The 21,020-nt window shown below is 40.8% G+C and overlaps 1 protein-coding gene across 3 annotated transcripts in view; it reads left to right on the top strand.

Annotated features, from left to right (window-relative positions):
- igf2bp2a (insulin-like growth factor 2 mRNA binding protein 2a) overlaps positions 1-21,020 on the top strand; it is a 77,112-nt gene that overhangs the window by 42,414 nt on the left and 13,678 nt on the right. For all 3 annotated transcript variants that reach the window (XM_033617165.2, XM_033617164.2, XM_033617167.2), the window contains exons 4-8: positions 1,625-1,676; positions 5,434-5,497; positions 7,727-8,017; positions 8,538-8,672; positions 14,933-15,058. In XM_033617165.2, coding sequence (XP_033473056.1) covers positions 1,625-1,676; positions 5,434-5,497; positions 7,727-8,017; positions 8,538-8,672; positions 14,933-15,058 — 668 coding nt within the window. The remainder of the gene's footprint in view (positions 1-1,624; positions 1,677-5,433; positions 5,498-7,726; positions 8,018-8,537; positions 8,673-14,932; positions 15,059-21,020) is intronic.

Below are 21,020 nucleotides of genomic sequence, written 5' to 3'. Positions count from 1 at the left end.
TCGTGTGCGCATTTATTATGAATACAGTCCATCTGATGCTCGTTTTGTTTCTGTTTTCGCCATTTCATCACTACTACAAATGCAGCTGTAGCCAGTGTCCCACTATCACTATCCTTATTCATATTTTAAGAAGCTACAAAATATATTCAGCTGCAAATAAGCCCGAAAAGCTAAAAAATCAGAACAGGAATACAGAGAGTTCTTGCATAGAGATGAAACACCATCTCATCTAGCGGCGTTGGTGTGATCCGGCAGGTTTCAACTCGTCTCGTTGTAAATCGTTGGTCTGAACTGGCCTTAAAACCTATGTTTGTGTAAACTGGTTGCTAGGAAACATGTGTAGTGGCATCCAATCACAGGCAATCAACTAAACACATCATTAATATGTATTACAAATGTCAATGGGATTATGAATGAGGCTCTGAAGGTCCAACTGGTCTCACTCCCAACATATCAAATACCATCGTTAGTCAAATACCATAGCTGGTCAGTGGCCCTCGGCATCAGATACCGATTCAGTGTGACATTGATAAAGTCTGCACATGGCAGGTGAAAAGGGAGATAGATGGGTCAAACAAACTCTGGACTTTCACCAAGAAGACCGCTGTTTGTGTCCTGTGTGAAACCAAAGGTCAGCTGAGTTATTATAACAACTTAGAGTACTAGTATGTGCACTAGTGATGTGATGTAACATTACATTAGTAACACAGCCAAACCATGATGCTTTTTCTAAACATAACCACATGCTTTTGTTGCCTAAATGAAAGGGAGCAAACCTACAAGAGAAGTGTTTTACTTCTGCTATAAGTTTATTCTGAAAGGAGACTGTATGCATTTAATGAAAAGGAAAAACTGTACATTTCCTGTAAAAACAGAAGTTTATTGAGAAGACACTATGCATGTAACTACTGTACTGACTGCTGTAACAGCATTCTTTATAGTACATCATCCAAAGCCCCTAAATAAACTCCAGTTCACCCAGAACTCTGCTGCCCATCTGCTCACCCATTCCTGCTCCCACGATCAGATCACCCCTGTCCCCCAGAACCTCCAATTCAAAGTCCTTCTCTTCACTCATGAAGCCCTCCATAACCAGGCTTCCTCCTACCTCACCAACCTGCTCCACCATCACACTCCTTCCCGCAGTCTCTGCTCCTCTGATGCCAACCTCCTGATTCCACCACTGGGGGTGACAGAGCCTTCTCCATAGCTGCCCCCTCCCACTGGAACTCTCTCCCCAAACACATTTGAGGATGCACCTACCTGTCCCAGTTCAAGTGTTCAAGAGTCTTTGAGCACTATGAAAAGTGCTCTGTAAATAAAAATGTATTATTATTATTAAAGAGTGTAAATTGATACGCTCTCCTTGAGCGTTCAAAACTGACGCTGGAGGCATACCAGAGTATCATAGTTTGATGACCACTGACCAAGCGCCGATATTTGACAAGTTGGGAATAAGATCACTGGCCCAAATAAGCACCAAGAGCATCAAGCGTGTGTGTGTGTGTGTGTATGTGTGTGTGTGTGTGTGTGTGTGTGTGTGTGTTTGTGTCTGTATCCGTGTGTGTTCTTGCGTTTGTGGCCGTAGGTGTGTCTCTAACCCACGCTCTCATTCCTCCCTCAGGTTTTGGATGGCCTTCTAGCTCAGTATGGTACTGTAGAAAACGTGGAACAAGGTACAGAACTCTTCTCCTGCCTGATTTTTTTCTTCTGCACAGCTCATCATCACAACTGTTCAATGCACATGTGTCTATTTAGCAACGTGCACGCACACAAGCAGACCTCCCAGTGAGTCAAGTCTCCCTGTGTGACTTGACTTCCTCATTACCATCAACCCACACACCCATTATCTAAACATAACCCATCTCTGGATATAAATCAGCCTTTATCATCTTGTCTGTGTGCGCACATGTGTGTCTTATAAGTCTGACCCAGGGAGAGCAGCGTTTGAATTACTTGCAGCCTCTATAATAAGCACTGTGTATTGCCACGGGTCCCCTTGGCCTCAGCGTATGGATTGAAGTGGGCAGACATGGCAGACGTCCAGTAGTAATGTGTCCATATGTGTGTGTGTGTGTGTGTGTGTGTGTGTGTGTTTATGCCTGAACGTGTTTGCTTGTGCGTCTGTTTTGGGGAGGTGCATCGTGGTAATGAGGGAGGACACTGCAGGCGCCTGTGGTGAGGCTTTTGCACTGTCTGATGGAGTACGTGTGTGTCTGTGTGTGTGTGTGTCTGCAGGGTAGTCAGCCCTACGAATTTTTCGCTGTCCACACACACACACACACACACATGCAGGAGTAGTCGACGTGCACACACAGGGACAAACACGCACAAATACTCACACACACATGCACACACACGGTGTCTCTGCGTGTCAAAGCAGCCAAGACCAACTACCACCCACTGTAGTCATGACAGGTGCTAAAAGAGAGCCCAGCAGAGAAATTACTCCACTCAGAGTTTCCCAGATGCTGCCGTAAAACAGCCCACTTCATCTGTACCATAACAGACACCAGCGCAGCATTTCCTCGTCTTCCCATCTTCAGTTCGCCAAACGCTAGATTTGCACAGTATGATCAAAGATTCCAGAGAGCCAGCTCACTCGTGTATCTTTCCCCATCTTAGTTGCTCTCCCTGTCTCTGTCCAACTTCCTGTCTGCCTGTCACTTTTTCTCTCTGCCTGCGTCCGTGCGCTCTGGTTACAGGGTGAGGTTTTGGAGGAGTCCCATGTTCTTGTGTGGCATAGTGAAGGCTGCCCGTGGCGGGGCAGGGCAGGCGGGGCGGGGCAGAGCTGGCTGTGAGCACCGGGGCTGGGCACCATGCCAGGCTCTGCCCACTCACCCTCTCTAAGCCAGCTGGGCACTCTCACTGGTTTTAACCCTTCCAAACCTGCTGTCCACTGTGCACTAGCAGGTTTGGAAGTCTTCGTTGTCACTGACAGACAGACTTGATGTCATGCCTAAAACATTTGTTTCAGTATTTCTCTGATACTGGTAACAACCTCGCATGTCCATGTTCTCTAAGATATCTAAAGCATCTGTGGTGGATGTTTCCACAGCAGGCTTTGACATCAGCCCTCACAATCGAAAAGCAGTGGCTTCTTTGTTCATTCATCATTTCGACATGTAGCGGTTACACAAACAGAGATCCTTGACAGAGCCGAGATGTCATTGTCTCTTCTGACAGAGGTCTTGGTAGACCAGAAGGCATTTCGTCAATAAGACATGCTGTGTGTCTTTTTCTCTCACTATCACTCTCAGTCTCGCTCTCTTAAACTGCAGGTTCAGGAAGTTACACTACACACAAAATGAAACAAGTTATTGTTCTGTGAGATAAAGGAAAATTCAAGCTGAGGTAGAATGAGACAAAACAGGTTCAGGATATGTGGACTGTCAGCCTGTTTTCATTCCCACTGCGTCAGATACCGCTGCTTTGTTACAACCCTCGGAATGTGATACTGACACTGGAGGCATCCTTTAGCATGTTTATGTGACACCCCGAGTTCTCAACTAACTCCAATGTAAACCCATCCACGGCAATACCTGACACTGAGAGCGACTGATGTAATATAAAGAACAAGAAAGGCTGCTAAGGGTGGGAGAGAGGGGAGGAGTAAGGGTCAAACAAAACCGGACTTTCACCCAGGAGATCCAACACGTTCTCATCCCAACTTTTCAAATACTGCCACGTTGTTAGTGGACATAGACTTCAAAATATGACGCACTAGGCCTAGGTAGCCTCCTTTGTCTCTTTTGGATGTTCACTGACTTTGTATCAATTTACGTTTGTGACATGCATTGTGTCTTTTCAAAATACACTTCCGTTTTCACAGGAAATGGACAGTTTCTGCTCATTACATGCATAAAAAGAAATGTATTTATTTTATGGTTGATTTCTTTAGGTTTAGCCATCAAAAGAAGTTGATGGTGGCGTTAAAAACTGCCGCCAAACGCTGCATATCATTACTGCCTCAAAGGGTGCCTGTCTGTGTCTTACATCCACTGACTATTTGATGACTTGGTTTTTTGCCCGCTGCCTCTAAAACTGACGTTCCTGGTGCGTATCATACCACCATGAAAGGGGCCTCAGTGCATCTCTGACGCTGCCATCACTGACAAAGCGGTGGTATTTGACGAGTTGGGAGTGAGAACGGGCTGGGAGACCACAGTTTGTGTCCCGTGTGAAACCAAACATTACCGTCATTTTAAAGTAATTTTACATAATGTACATACATTACACCATCATTTTTCTAAACCAACTATGTAGTTTTGCTGCCTAAACCTAACCACGGCCGTCTCACAGCATTAACCACATGGTACAGTGTGTTTTAGCTGAGCGTCACATAGTATGTCACTATCTGATGCCGACAGGCGTGACAAAGCGTCACCATTTTGCGGCCTGAATGAGAATGGGTTGAGACTGTATACACTAGAACACTTAATGTACAAAATGACATTACGTACTCAACTTAAAGGGCACTTGGAGAGCACAGACCTCCACTGAGGCCAAATGCCCTATCTTACGATGCTATCGAAAGTGTAAAGTAGTTTAATGTATGCAACCCATGACTCTGATCTGCTCCAAAATTTATTTCTTAATACAAAGCTACACCCTCCCATTGAATTTCATAAAAACTGTGCTTGTAGTTTCAGAAAACAGAAAACATAACCTCTTTGGTGAAGGTAATTCCCAAAAAGCATTTTTTTTCTAGTCAGTATTTAGTATATTTTTGTTTTTGGTGTTTGTCATTTACTTTGGGGCTTCAGCTAACAATAACTGTCATTGCCCATTGATCTGGCAATTATTTTTTCAATCAAAAATCTTAATTGAGAAGTTGAAACTTAAAAATGTTTGTTATTTTTGCTTAAAAAAGTATTAATTAATTAATTAATAGTTGCAAATTAATTTTCTGTCAGTCAGCTAGCGAAGAATCAGCTCACCTGAGGTTGTTTTGACACTGTATGTGCTGTGCAATGGACACCTCAACCAAAGTTCACTCTGTTAAAGCATTTGCGGACTCAAACCCACGACTGTGCCAGAGTTAACTCTGCTCTGAGCAGCAGTACAGGACCACAGATCTTCCCAAGGTGTGTCCCTGTTGTCGCACGTTACCACAGATTACCTGCTTTGTTTGGGCTGTCATGTCAAACTTAAATCCGTTATTGTAGAAGTGGCAGAGGGGCTATTGTGTTTAGCAGCTCCTGTCTGTAGAGGCAGCAGCGAGGTCTGGAGGGAAGCCAGTGTGGTGATGGCTGTAATGGATTCACACAGACGAGTGGCTCTCTGGGTCACCACGGGAACCTGGATGCGTGTGTGACTCACCTACAGCAGCAACAAAGACTTTCTATGTGCATGTGTAAATGGGGCCCAAATGTGTGTTTACTTTATCTCACGTTTTCACTTTTTTTTCTCCCTCTGTGTCTTCTTTTACAGTGAACACTGATACAGAAACAGCAGTGGTGAATGTTACGTACTCAACCAAGGAGGAAGCTAAAGAGTAAGCAGCACAAATAATGACTCTGATTAAGCCTAGCACTTAGAGTACAGGCTGTGATATACTTGTTTTTTACCTGTGTGTGTTCAAGCAAGCAGCGTAACACGAGCAGCATTGTTCACCTACTTTTCTGTGTGAGGATTAAGAAGAATATCCACCAGTGAGAGCAGGGCCGAATCACGCTCGAAACTGGAATATTCTCCTTGAGAACTTCTGGTTCTATAAAATATGTGTCATTAAACATGGTGGTGCCCAAAGAAGTTACTACATAGGTAATGTTCAGATGACGGCAGAAAAAAAGCAGCTGCGACAACACTTTCTGTTGCAGCATACATCCACATATCATCTCTGTGCATGCCACAGACACCCATAAACTGAGCTTTTTGAAAATGATGCCAAGAGTGGATTAATCTTAAAGCACCAGCTTAGCATTTTAGTGTGCAAAGACAAAATTCATGTAAGCAAGAACAACTGAATTGTGAGTATGGCTGTATTAAAACACGATAAAGGCGATCACAGAGAACAGGAGGAGACTTAGTTGAGGTTAAACCTGCTATGACTCCAATCTACTCCTCAATACATGTTGCGCTGTGATTTGTAGGTTAGTTGTTTGACTAAAAACAAGGCAAAGAAGGCATCAAGCTGTTTTTCTTGCTGGTTTAAAAATTTACACCATTATTGTTGTCATGTGTTGCTGCTGATGTTAACTTGAATGACATATTGTCACTAATGTTTATGTGCATCTTGCAGATGCTTAGCATTGATTTCTCATAATGTGCACAACCAGTACTTGTAAGGAGGTAGCATTGTGTACACGCATTAAAAGCAAGTATATCATAAAGGGACAGTTCACCTAAAAATCAAAATACATATTTTTCCTTTTACCTGTACTACTTTTTATTATTCTGGGTGTTTTGGTGTGAGTTGCCGAGTGTTGGATATATCAGCCTCCAGAGGTTGGAAAAGAAATTGATGCAGCATAGTATCATGATATTTTGTGTGGCAATATTGTATCGATACATGGAGGACAAGTATCAGTATTTTATTATATAAACTATTAATGTTGCAAACACAAATTAAACTCATGGTAGCCAACTAGAATGAAAAAATAAATTGCTGTTTCAGTCCACTAGATGCATTTTGCTGCAATAAAAATGATTCTTGTGAAATAAACAGACTGGAAACTTTATTTAATTGGATACAAAACAGATGTTGACAATGTTTTTTTCTTAATTAGCAGTTGAAAAAAGGTAATAAATTGCAATATATATATCACAATATATGTTACTGCAATATTCACCATACTGAAAAACATTTAAAATTGCAATAGTATTGTATCGCGGCCTAAGTATTACTATAATATTGTATCAGAGTATTACCTCTACAGCTGTAGAGATTTCTGCCTTATCTCCAGTGTAATGGAACTAGATGACACTCAGCTTGTGGTGCTCAATGCATCAAAAAAATGAATAAAATAAAATAAATTGGAAAAACTCAACAGCAATGTCTCTTTCCAGAGATCATGACCCAGTTACTCAAGATAATCCACAGACCTTGTTGTGAGCAGTTTCATGTAGGAACTGTTTTGTTTCAACCAAACTACACCCTCCAACTGTATCACTACGCAGAAGGAAGTGTGCATCTACTCATGGATGAGAGGCTCGTACTTGTGACAACTTGAGATGTAAAAATTAATAGTGTCCTCCTCAGCTGAGCTGCAACATTGGTTAGCTCAGTAGTGCTAGGTGAGCTAGCAGTAGAGCAGTCCATCCACATGGTGATCTGGTTGGCAGATGTTGTTTGGTAGAAAGAAAATAGTTCCTTCGTGAAACGGCTCGCAGCAGGGTCTCTGGATTATCTTGAGTAACTGGAACATGATTTCTGGAAAGAGACATTCCAATTGAGTTTTTCAAATGTATTTTTTTTTGGTGTTTTAAGCATCACAAGCCAAGTGCCATCTAGTTTCATTATATTTGAGAGAAGGCAGACATCTCTACGGTCGATATATTCAACTCTCGGCAACTCACACCAAAACAATCTTAACAAAAAGCAATACAGGTAAGAGAAATAATATGAATGTTTGATTTTATTTCAGTGGATTTTGCAAACTCTCAGACAAGAATTAAAACAGAATCTCTATACTGTGATATTATTATTTCTTTGCATTGTAATTTGACACTTAGACCCATAATTTCATTGTTACCATCTTACACTTCCTGTTCCCACCCCCAGAGCCATTGAGAAGTTAACAGGACACCAATTCGACGACTACTCCTTCAAGGTGTCATATATTGCTGACATGGATGCTGCTCCGCCCGACCAGGCTCCCCGCACGCGGCGTGGGGGACGGTCGTCCCGGGACCAGGGCACCTGTCAGCCTGGGCCCTCGGGAGAATTCGGTGCTCCACGCTCCAGACATCATGACTACCCCCTGCGCATACTCGTGCCTACTCAGATGGTGGGAGCCATCATCGGCAAGGACGGTCAGACCATTAAGAATGTCACCAAACAGACACAGTCCAAGTAGGTTTGATGATCTCGCCTGGTTCCTACTGTTTTGTTTGTTTGTTTTGTTCTGTTTGTGGTTTTATTAACTTCTCAAACAGCTCTGCTCTAATACTGCTCAAGCTTGAATTAATTATGCATTTTGATACTCTATCCAGACTTGGATTTGAAGACCAGATGTCTGAGATATGATGCAACATAGCACACAATAAAAGCTTTAACTTAGCCTGTATTGTTTATGGCTTGTTTACTGTCACCTTATGTTATTCTTTTGTGACAAACACCATACAGTTTTCAAATAGTTTCTTTTCTTTTGGATGCCTTCAATTGTTGTCTTTCTATTCTTCTTTTCAGTACCTTAATTTTCTTTCTTTGTGTGCTTTCGGTCTGTAAGGCCCAAATGACAAATGTTTTTATTAACAATGTGAGTAGATTAGATGTTGTTCTCTCGTCTCTGTCTCTTTCCTTCTCTATGCTGTGTTAATCTCTTTGTCTCTCTCTCTCTCTCTCTCTCTCTCTCTCTCTCTCTCTCTCTCAGGGTCGACATCCATCGAAAAGAAAATGCAGGTGCGGCAGAAAAGCCCATCACCATCCACTCAACTCCTGATGGCTGCTCCTCCGCCTGTCGCATGATCATGGACATCATGCAGAAGGAGGCCAACGAGACCAAGACGTGAGTCTGCACTTCGACATACGCCAACATGCATAAGCGTGCATATAAATGCACTCAGGTGTAGCTCACGCAGAGCACATATACACTCCCAAAGGGAGATTAGCCATAATGTCTGCAGGGCTGTAATCTTATCCTTTAACCTGCCTGCACACCTTTTAATCTCACTGTGCATTCTCTCGCTTGGACCACTAACACAGTAAACACAGTGCACACGACATTCTCACATAGGCGAACACGTGATCACAGCTTAGTATTAAAGAAACGAGGCCCATTTGTTTAATTGGGCTTTACGCTTTACACCTTTTGCACCTTTTAAAACTCTTTGAGCTTCTCCTGGATCTGAGCCTTGTTTGTCAAAGGGTCTGCGCACCTTTGCACTACCCGATGATGTTTGCACACAGTCGATGTTGTGTCAGTGAGATCCTACGTTACTAGACTCATAAAAAAGACATTTGCCTACATTTAAATATGAAAATGTCTTGCAAGACTTGCATGATAGATCCTAGAAAACATAACACTTAAATTACCCAGCTTTTTTTTTCTGTGATAACTTAAAAACCTTGCTTCCTGCCAATGTCCTGACATCCAGACTAAGTTGGGTCTTAAATGTATGTGACCATGTATGTGGTCTTCTTCTTTTTTTTGTTTGCTAGGCAAGACATCCAAGCCAGGTTTTTGTATCATTAAAGAAACATAAAGCTTTGTATCATTTTGGGAAATATGACTGGAAAAGAGGGAGTGTGGGGAAAAAGCAAGTCTGACTAAATTTAATTTGTTTTATCTGTACAAATACTGAAAACAACAAAAAAGACAACAACAGCTAAAAGTTTCCTGTTTTAGTTAGTGAGGCTTTCATGTGCTGTTAGGTACATTTTGTTACTTTTGGACAGAACCAGGCTGTTTTTCCTCTGTTTCCTGTCTTTATGCTAAGCTATGCTAATCAGCTGCTACCTGTAGCTTCATGTGTTTTTATGGATCTTCTCATCTAACTCTCTGCAAGAAAGCAAATGACCATATTTCCCAAAATATTTAACCGTTAATTCAAGTTTGTAAATAAAGAAAATAGATAATCTTTTGAATCTGTTTTCATTGAATTTTTTTTACTACATGAGAAAAAAATAGAGGAACAAAGAAAGAATCCCCCACCACCCACAGCCTAGGCGCATTATGGTAGAAATTTTACCCTCATTCACGACTGGAAAATAGAAAAAAGCTCCGGAGGACAAATTTCCACACTAAATCACTAGCCTATGGGATGTAATGATATAGGCCAGAAAAGAGCCCCATTTTTTTCAGATGTTGCTGCTTTTCCTCCTCATACTGAACATGACCTTTTCATGGAGGGTTGTCAGTTTTTGTGTCAATATTGAGGGGTTCTTCCACCAGAAAATTTTAAGTCAATATCTGAAGTTATTGCAAGGATGTATTTCCAAAGCTCATCCAGATAAGAGCAAGTCCAGAGCATGTGAAGTAAAATTCCATCGTAGGTTTTACATCTTTGGAAAAGAGTGAAAGTTTAAAAAATAAAAATCTTGCATCCCCTCTGGCCCACCAACTTATTTTCCTGATGTGGAAGGACAGGGCTCCACCTTCACATGCCCATTGGGTCAGAGAGGTGAAGGTACACCTAAAGCTTGAAGAGCTGAGACATTGCAGTCAGGGCTCTATTAAAAATACTACAAGGCGTGGCGTATCTACTCATTTATTTAATTGTCTTAATTATTTTTTGATTTATTCTTACCATTGATTTGTTTTTAGTTATTTATGTCTTGCTTAACCTCCTACTTGTTATTTTAATTGATGTTTGCCAATGTGCTGTGTTCCACTTATACAGAATCCCGAAAAATGCAATAAAAACAGTTGAAAAATAAAATTCAGATGACACTAGTGTGGGCTGTAACGCTAAATGCCACCAACATTTTCCTCTAAATTAAAAAACAAACAAAAACACTAAAAGCAGCTCAAAACCAGAGACCAAAAATAACACAAGTTGCTACTTTCTACCTGTGGTTTGTGGACTACTATTTTAAAGCCTTGAGTTCAGCAAATTGGCCGTCGCCATCTTGGTTCATTTGGAGGCAGAAGTGACCATATTTGGGCGAGAGGCTTGCAGCCCGTCACTCAAAGCGGCCCTGCCCTTTATAATGTGTAACTTTAAGCATTAATTAAATGTAAATAGGTGAGTTACGGAAAAATTCACCCTTCGTACAGCTGTCATGAACGGGGAAATTAACTGTATAGCACAAAACCCTTTCTTGTAACAGGCTGTAAACATGTTTATATCTGCTGTAAAGTTGACTAAACAACATCACCCTTACCATTCCTACAGGTGTGGGTGCCACACCTGTAGGAATGAACATGTCACCTCTACCGCCCCACAACCTGTAATTTCAGTGAGCATAAGGAGGCCCAACACCCAGTGAAACCCGAAACACTAAACTCGGCCCCTGAAGGCACAACACTGTCATCTCCCCTTACTGCCCCACAGCTCACCCCAAACTAATTCAACTTTAAAGATCTTACAGATTATTACACACACCACCAAGTCTGTGACACAGCCCAAAAGAAACCCACAGAATCTGCTTCTCCTCCACCACAACCTTTTTTCTTTCTTCTTTTAAAAACATATTTAATTTATAGATTTTCAGTTTTTCTGTCAGCCAGGTCTTGAAAGAGGGCACATCCCCAGTTTTCCAGAGAGCTGAAATATTCCTTTTTCCATAACCATGCCATACTGTATTGTCTACTGTTGCAAGTGGGATGGTAGTGCATCAGTCTGGTGTAATATCACAGTTCTCCACCACAACTTAAATCCACACTTACACCCCGCAATTGTCCCACAGAGCAGAAAAACGGATCATTCAGAAGTTACGCTACTCCTGTCCCAATGTTTTACCATCTCCATCTTAACACACACACATGCGCACAAAAATAGGGTTTGCTGTTTTGAATTTGGTTTTCGGAAAATAGCTTTGCTTTTTTGATGGCTTCCTTATTTTCGAATAATTTCATAATAGTTTCCTGGAGAAAACTGTAATTTGGTGTTAAGCATGTGCAAAATAGAGACAGAGGTCTAAAACTTGAGGTAGAGTAGTAAGTTGTGTTGAATTTAAAAGCAGTCGATGATTTCCAGAGAAATTTATTTGAAAGAAGGGCTCCATTTATCTTCAGGCTTTCATTGTCTACAAAACAATTCATGAATCACTGGCAAAAACATTTACTGTATAATAATTGAGAAATGACTATAAAATATTGAATATTAGAAATAGTTCATCTTCCCTCCTTCCTCATGCTTTTTTAGTAGAAAGAGGGACTTAAGCATCAAAATTAAACAACCATTACAATTTTTGTCCATCTGTGCACCAGACTATTTAGGGGTTTCGAAGAGCCATTTCATGGAAAATTAACTCTCTTAAATCATCATAATTAGTACGGCACAAAAGAAAATGGAACTCACTTTCCACTTTATCCAAATTACACAGCTTACACAATTTGTTTTCCTCCTGAATACTTTTTAAACCTGCCAACCCCAATAGCAAAAGGAAGAACACCAGTTCTCAACAGTGACACTGAAGATAAACCTATGAGATAAACAAGATGTAACATTTGATTCAGGGCCAAGCTTTTGTTTTAAATTCCATATATGTCCTTTAATTTGAAGCAACATTATTATTAGAGACTTTATTATTCGTTTGATTACGTACTTGCCTTTAGACAAAATTTAAGCTTCTTACATGTTCAATTAACCCTATGGGCCCGAACGACGCATAGTGCGTCCAAATTCACACCTGTTCTTCTCTGTGGATTTTCTCCACGACCGTGCGTCATAGCAAGAAGCCACGAATATCACTTGTCAGTAGTCCAATGTTTTCATAGAGAAAAAAATGATAAACTTACACTAAAATCATGAATAACAGAGCTTTCATACAGCTCTGCACACACATTACTCTTGGATGGATTACTCGCGAATACAGGCTAGCACAGAAATGCCACGCATATCACATGAAAGCGCAGGAGCAGAGCTTTCCAGTGATACCACACACATCACTGTGTTGTTATCCTATCATGCTATAAATACAGATTTATTGTCTACAAAATAAAAACCTGGCGAATTTCTTTACAATCCATTATACAGATCTTGTTATCAGTCACTTCATATAGTGAGGAATATCATATCTTACCACGTCTTAGGCTTGTGTGTGTTTCTCCCTGTCTATCCACATTTGTAGTCCGGCTTTCAAGATGCAAATATCTCCATATTGTCCAGTTGATACTCCATCAAACTTTGTATGACAAGACCAGCCACTTCACCTTTGCGCACCCAGACAACTGAGGCCTAATTATGCATGCATGACAGGGCCGTAGTCACCATATACATTGAGGGGGACATGTGTGCCCCCCAATGCCCAAAATGCCCCCCCAATATATAACTGAAACTGAAAAACAACAACAAACTTTGTTTACTGCAAACAAAGTGGCAAATATCTTGGAGGGCATCATTGCACATGGTTGACTATTTTTCTATGATTTTAGATGTAAATATTGCATGTTTCTTTCAGATAAAACACATTTTTGACTTGTGAATGAGTCAATGGAATTTCAATGGAACATGTTTTGGACAGCTGTGAAGTGACAGAATGTCCCAGCATCATGGTTCTTATATTGCCAGATTCCAGAGAGTCTCCCCTCTTCATATATGGCAGAATATGTCAACTTCCAACTTGCTATGGTGAGATACATGTAAAAATGTAACAATTTAGTTACACGGATTTGTTTTTTTCCATTGATATAAAAATTAATATAAAATACAGGCACATAGAAGGACATGAAATGATGGCAAATCTGGTTAGCTCAGATTGTCCTGAAAAAAAACAAGATATAGCGTGTGTATGTAGCCTTTATAATGACTGTGATATGAGCTTAAAAGTAAAGGCAGTAAAAATACCCCAAAAACGCCTAGGGCCCATAGGGTTAAACTGCTGTGCACTGACTATAACAGGGGATGCTGGTTTAGCAATTAAAGGAACAGTGTGTAAGATTTAGGCGGATTTAGTGCCATCTAGTGGCCAGGATTGGCAATTGCAATCAGCTTAAACTTCTCCTGTTTAGGATTCCTTCACTGTTCATTGTTCAGGAGGTTTTTATCGGGAGCCGAATTATCTGCAGAGGTTGCCTCCTCTCCAAAACAAACAGACCAAGTGATTGAAACTTGTAAAACATTAGATAAAGTAGTTTCACATTACAAATCAGTGTTTCTCTGATGATGTTTGGCATGTGGGAGAGAGGACCCTAGCGCAACATCTGCTAGTGTGTACTTAGATCCAGACATTCAGGGGGTTTAAGCGGGAGACAGATCATCCACAGTGGTCTCTTCCTCTGGTTTGTCCAGTCTGGGCTACTGTAGTAACATTGCGGTGCACCATGGCGAACTCCGTGAATGATGACCCGAATGACTTATTCTAAGTTAACGAAAAGGCATAAATTCCTAATTTCAGCCGATTATACACTAAAGAAAACCTACCCATTATATTATATACTTCTGCCTATATATCCCTCTATGTCCTACATACTGGACTTTTAATTAGAATGAATTATTTGCCGATTGAACACTGTCACTATTTAACCTATAATTACCACCAAATTACACGATTCTTTTCAGGAAACGTCCGAGGAAATTATGAGGAATTAAACTAAAGAATCTAGTTATGTATCAGTTTTTTTATTTTGATGATTAAAAACCAAAAGAAACAATACAAAAACCCAGAACAAAATCTGTTGTTTTACTGTTTTCACTTGGGACTCCGGCACATTATCAGCAGATTTGTTTTCACTCTGTTCTTCTCTTCTCCTCCTGTTACCAGAAGTATTTTCTGAGCTGTGGTTGTTGCAGCAGTACCTTGTTTACTGTAAACTGTGGTAAACAGTGTCTACTTGCAGCAGGAAACTTTTAGGTGCATGTGGACCAAAACTCTACAGGGATTTATTTTTCTTTCTTGTATAAATCTGGGTGCTTTTCTGTGAAAATCTGTAAAAAAAAAAAAAAAAAAAAAAACACCATTGTGCACACATGGCCAAATAAAAGGCTCATGTCTTAACATTGTGCCCTGTGCTTACAGCAGCACTTCCAGCTGGGCAGCTGTCCACATTCCTGTTCATCCCCATCACACCATGGCATTCCTCACACCACATCAGTGACACTCAGTGAGACTTATCTTCTATCATCCAACCTAACCTGACTCTGTGTGTGTGTGTTTGTGTAGGACGGTGGAGGACATCGCTCTGAAGATCCTCGCCCACAACAGCCTCGTGGGCCGACTGATTGGGAAGGAAGGCCGCAACCTGAAGAAGATCGAGGAGGAGACAGGGACCAAGATTATCATCTCCCCGTAAGTTGCCTCTCCCGCCTTCCTCTTTCACACACGCCCACGACACTCTGCGGCGATGCCACTGGCCATACTAGCACCCTCAGGAAAACTCACGCACACACACACACACACACACACACACACACACACACACACACACACACTTGAGTGCTTGTGTGATTGTGACATGATGGAGAAGCAGCAATTTTTACTATCATTAATTTAAAGAAATACTTCACCCCCAGATGACCACTTGTGTATCAGTGATTCAGTGTCACGATGAATTAGTGAAGTGTTTATCTTGCATGTCTCCATGGAGAACGAAGAATCCAAAAACTGAGAAGATTCTTGATGAATTAAAGTGACAAGGGGCTGCATTTAACAACAGCAAAACATCAGTTTACAACCTCTCACACAACTCGTGCAGTATAATCCAGTCTAAACAATCAGCCTAAACCACGTAGTTTCCCGACCCAAGCCCGCACCATGGCAACAGTTTTGGGCCAGAGTCTGAATAAAAACCTGAAATTCTCTTGTTACAAAATATATTGTACTGTACATATCATAATATATATTTTTTACAAGCTGAGGGCTGACGTGTTTCCTTGCACCACTTTGCTTTCTTCTTTTCCTAATTTCAATAGTGTTGTCTCGTGCACAACAGGTCCGGCAGAGCGGGCTGCGGCCCTCGGTGTGTTGACTATGCATGGCAATTTATGCTAGTGTAGTGCGCAGATGATGACCACTGCTCTTCACTGCATGTAACACACATCTCACCCACTTCAGGGGTTGCAATCAAACACTGCCAACCAAGTCGTCTTGCAGCCCCGTCCTCTTTTTCTTTTTCGTACTTTTTGTCCCTTTCTTGTGCGTGCTCTATTCCTCCTTTTAGACAGTCATGAGCTGGCTTGGCTTGGTATGGTCCGTCAGCCCAGCACAGCAGGGATTTGCATTTCCATTACAACAGGGCTACTTCGTTGAAGGTGTGTCTTAAGTGATGATGTTTTATGTTGGGGATTAGCTGTGGTCGGCGAGATGTCACTGCCACTTGAGGGCTGGCGGCTTTTGGACCATCCCCTGTGAGGCTCCATCTCCGGAGCGGCTTGATATGGCACGGTGTGTCTAAACTGACAATGGAAACAAAAATCGGTGCGTCATTACTTTACTCGGCGTGGCCAAGAGTGCTAATGGAAAGGGTAGGCTATATCTCTCTCCCCCAGTTCTCCACTATATTGCTCTGTTGTTCTGTCACTTTCCCTCTCTCAGCCTCCCCTTCTTTGCCTCAAAAAAAAAAAAAAAAAAAAAAAAAGTAAATTGGCCAGAACCTGAACCGATTCAAGCCCAGTGAAACAATAAGAAATTACTGCCTGGCCTAGCCCAAACATGGTGGGTCAAGGCGATCCCACTTGGCCTCGGACAGAGAATCAGAGCTCTTATATTCGGTACTTCCCAAACAGGTGGCTCTTTCTGGTGGGGAACTGAAGTAGAAGTGAAACTTATCTATACTTACTCTATTGACAAAAACAGTCATTTTACCGCCCTGAACACGAGAGCTGCTGGTCTACTGCTGCCCGTCTCTGTGTGACTATGGTGTTTTTAAAGGGTTAGTTTGATTTCACCACAGATTGAGGCAGCGGTAAACCAGCGACTTCCGTGTTTAGTAGGCTAAAATGACTGTTTTTGTCAGTGGAGCCTGGCTGTAAAGAGAGTATGGATAAGTTTCACTTTTAGTTCAGTTGCCTGTTGGAAAGGGCCGTCTGTTTGGGAAGTGCTGAGCATACGACTGTATAAATGAGACTTGGATTACTGGATAATTTGATGTAGTTTTGTTGTTGTCAAACCTGGACCCCTCCCCTTTACATCAATTCATCAAATATTTTCTTCCTTTTTGGATTCTCCATTCACCCTGTGGGAAAAACAAATTCCACGTAACACAGGGTGAGTAACTGATAAATGGTAATTTGGGGCTGAAGTATTCCTTTAACAAAAGCACAAACAACAGGCAGAGATTTCATCTTCTCAGCGCCACACCTTTGTACAAGCATGCTCATTAGCCTCTCAGCATGTGGTTTATCTGAACTGAGTTGTTAGGGAACAAATGTGAAGAGTTGCTTACAGCTCCTTCCCTCTAGAACATGATATCGGAGAGGTGGTGATTACACCCCATTTAACGGACCGTGCTCACCAACCTTCATTCATTTAGAGCTAATGAATTGCTCTGTCTCTGTGAGCTCTGAGGACGTAATGAGCCTTGAGAAAGAGACTGAGTTGAGGAGCGAGAGACAAAATGGGCAGGAGAGGATCCCTCTGAAAAAGGAATCTTTTCAGAGTGTTCTCCTCGTCCACAGACGCCGAGTAGAGGAGATTGGTTCTGCTTCAAAGTTATCATTTGTACAACTTCCAGGCTTTATGGAGCAATCGCAAATTTGATTCATGGATGGAGTTGTTAAAAAAGATTACGTTCTGCTGTAACTGCTGTGCTATTTTCTCAGTCGCACTGTGGTCAGCTCACCTGCTGTATAAGTCTCTAGTAAAGGTGAGAAAAAAAAAACTTGTTAAGATGTTACTGTACCCAAGTGAGCTTCATAGTTGCACAATCAGTGCTTTGCAAAAAATGTGAGAACTACTTTCAGGGCAAGAGTTTTGTTCACTCAAACTTTTTTGACCCTAAATGATGTTAACTATGGTTTAATTTCAGACAGATTGAGTCGTGATTTGGCACAGAATAAAAGGATCAAGCTAAATATCTTGTTGCAGTGTTTTTACAGTAATGCTTCTTGTACTGTTTTGCTCCTCAGACAATAATAAGAAAGGATGGAGGATGGATGAATCCATTTCATTGTCACTGTACTCAGGGATGGGCAGTATTTCTATTACTTGTATTTAAAATACATATTTCAATTAGTATTTTGTAATTTGTATTTGATAAGGCCTATAAAAAGCAAATGTAATTTGTAACAAAATACTTTTGAGTGGAATCATTTTGTATTTAAAATACTCAAAATACTTTCTCCATGAATCAAAAAACAAAAATAATAGGCTACACATTCTTATAATGTTGGATGTAACTATATATATATATACATATATATATATATATATATATATAAAATATTTTTATCTGTGTGTTTTTTTAAACTTGGGCCATTTAGTGTGTCTTTCAGTGACCTAGTGGTCTGTTTTAATGGACTGTGCATAACATAGGAAATTATATGTTGTTGTGGTTGATGCTTGGCATAAGTATGCTACAAATGAATTGCCTCACATGGGATCAATAAAGTTGTCTGAATCTAAATCTGAATCAATAAATAATATTTTAGGGTACCCTACATGTCCCTAGCTTTTTTTTTTCTCTTTTTCATTTGAAAAAGTTGAACACAGGACTCCAAAGGCTCCAAGTTAGACAGCAAACAAGTTAACTAGCTACAGTAGCTGCTACAGTATCTTGCTGCTGTTTAGCTGGACCGTTGGTGGACAGTTCACAGCACAGCTAGACTAGAATTGCCAGGCATGCTGCTCATGTGGATGGACCCACACTACCAGTAGACTACCTTGCTGCTCACGTCTTCCAAGTTCAGCAGATTTTCTGTCAAGGTAAATATTTTATCCGAGTGTGACAGATGTCAGCTGGCTTGATGTATGATTTATGTCTGGGTTTGGCTACATAGCCTATTGTATAAATACATGGTGATGATAGTTATGATATCAAGCTAGTGATACTTATGCTAACTGTCTAGGTTAGTGCATAGCCAGTGTTTAGCAAAGCTAGCGATTGATGCTAACAATAAACAACATAATCAAGTTGTCTTTACATGGCTTTGCTTAGTTACACTTAGTTAGTTCTGTGACTCTTCTGCCTTTTTGTGGGGTTCACCAGAGCTTTGTGTATATCCTATAGCCCAAACCTGAACACTGCTATACCAAATTGTGAGAAACAAGCGCAAATTTGCAATAGCTGTGACCAAATTTGCTACTATCATGTCATTAATGGATGAGTCATGGTTGTTCTTTCTGGCATAGTTACTTGAGCATTTTTGGTCAAGGACTTTTTGAGTTATTCACAAAAAGATTTGAATCGGTTAGTATAGCGCCACCTATGGACAAATTGTGAGCATTCTTTCTGGTATAGCTACTCATGGTCTCTAGTTGCAGTATGCAAATGTTGAGCTTTTTTGATCAAGGGCTTTTTGAGTTATTCATGTAAAGCTTTGTGGACCGCCCGACCAACCAACCGACCGACAGAGTGACCTATAGAGCTGTGGGTCGCTGCTTAAAAGAAAAAGAAAAAGAAAAAAAGTATTTTCTGTATTTCAAAATACAAAATACATGTATTTTATTTTGATACATTTTCTGCCACCAGTATTTTTGCCCATCTCTGACTGTACTGATACTGTATTCACATCCTGACCTTGAGAGGGACAAATTAGATTCAAAGGGACACTCATTTTACACATAAGCTTGAGTTTACTACTGTGAAAAGAGTTGTATAATACTGTCTGTGTTGAGTCTGAACGGAAAATGACCTTAAAGATGTCGTCGGGTTCATATTGGAGACTTTGAGGTTATAACATAAAGTCTGCATTGCAAACTGGCAGCATAGAGCCTCTGAGAGTTTCCGACTCGTAAATAGCATTCACATCGTCACCCAAGTCCCTAAATATGCCTGGGAAAATCTTTTTTTTTTTTTCTGAATGTTCAGATGATGATGTGATGTGAATGAGGCATATTGAAACCCTATTGAGTTGCATTATGGGAAGTGTAGGAACCAGTGGAGTTTGACCCCTCAGATTCAGTCATTGTTTTTTTGTGTATCCATACCGGTGACAGCCATAGCTGGAGGCATTATTTTTTCAGGTTTTCTGTCTGTCCATCTCATTCATTTGAATGGGATATCTTTGGAACGCAACACATCACACTCCGTTTTCAATCCTCAGTCTGACATTGCGTCCACTCTAACCAATTTCTATGAGGTTGGGCGATTCAGTTTCCCCAACCAACGTACTCACCTAAAGCTAACGTCATTTTCAGCCCACACAGATACGTAGTCATGCCAACATACTTGTTTTGCCGGGGTTTTAAGAGTGGAGTGGAGCAAAATAAAACAAACTGCAATGTCAGGTGATATTGAGAAGATGTCAATTTGTGACAAGTGTCTGGCTTGTCTGTAGCTCCAGCTTGTTGTTATTATCCTTATTGGTTCTGGTGCACTGCTTGACAATGGTGTTAGTCCCACTCATGATGCTCATTGGTTGCTTTTTATGTTAATCGAGAATCCAGTGTTTCATGTCATGATGCCAGACGAATCGGTCAAACTCGGTGGAGTTGGCGGATTAGAATATGGTGGTTTATGTTTATGACAAACTTTCACACAAATGTCTCGTAGGATAAATTTATGAAGTGATAATGTTTCATATTAAAAAGTTCAAAGGTCAACTTTACTGTGACATCATAATGCTCTGCAAAAACACTTTTCTGGCCATTATTCAACACCATAACAAAAGGGGAGACATTTGGTAAGATATTGAAGTGGCGACTCAAATCTTGGGTGTCCACCTTGAAACTGTGCTGATTGTACAGATCGTCTGTGCATTTGAAGCATTGTCAGCTGTCATGGCTACACACTGCTGTTCTGTCCTGTTCCTCTGGTAGTCCACTAGGAGATCGTTGGTTTTGCTGAAACTGAGCTTCAGGTGATTGTCTTTGCACCATGTGACGAAGCTCTCTATCAGTCTTCTGTACGTTCTGTAAAAGCATGAGTAATGTGAAGACAGCATGTTTCTCACTGGAAATTATTCATGTCAATATAATGATTTTACAAAAAATACTTGTATACCTTTTATTAAATTTCTTCAAGTCTTCACTGCTTATATTTTATGAGTCTGGGTGGTTTTATTTATTTATTTATTTTGGTCCAAAAAAACAACAGAAAGTGTAAAACAGTAGGAGCTTTACGTATGACAGAATATTTAACGTCAGACAAAGA

This window comes from Epinephelus lanceolatus, chromosome 14 (genome assembly GCF_041903045.1).
Source record: "Epinephelus lanceolatus isolate andai-2023 chromosome 14, ASM4190304v1, whole genome shotgun sequence".
NCBI lineage: Eukaryota > Metazoa > Chordata > Actinopteri > Perciformes > Serranidae > Epinephelus > Epinephelus lanceolatus.
Note: the sequence above shows the minus strand (reverse complement) of the source record. Positions and strands in the feature narration are given on the sequence as shown.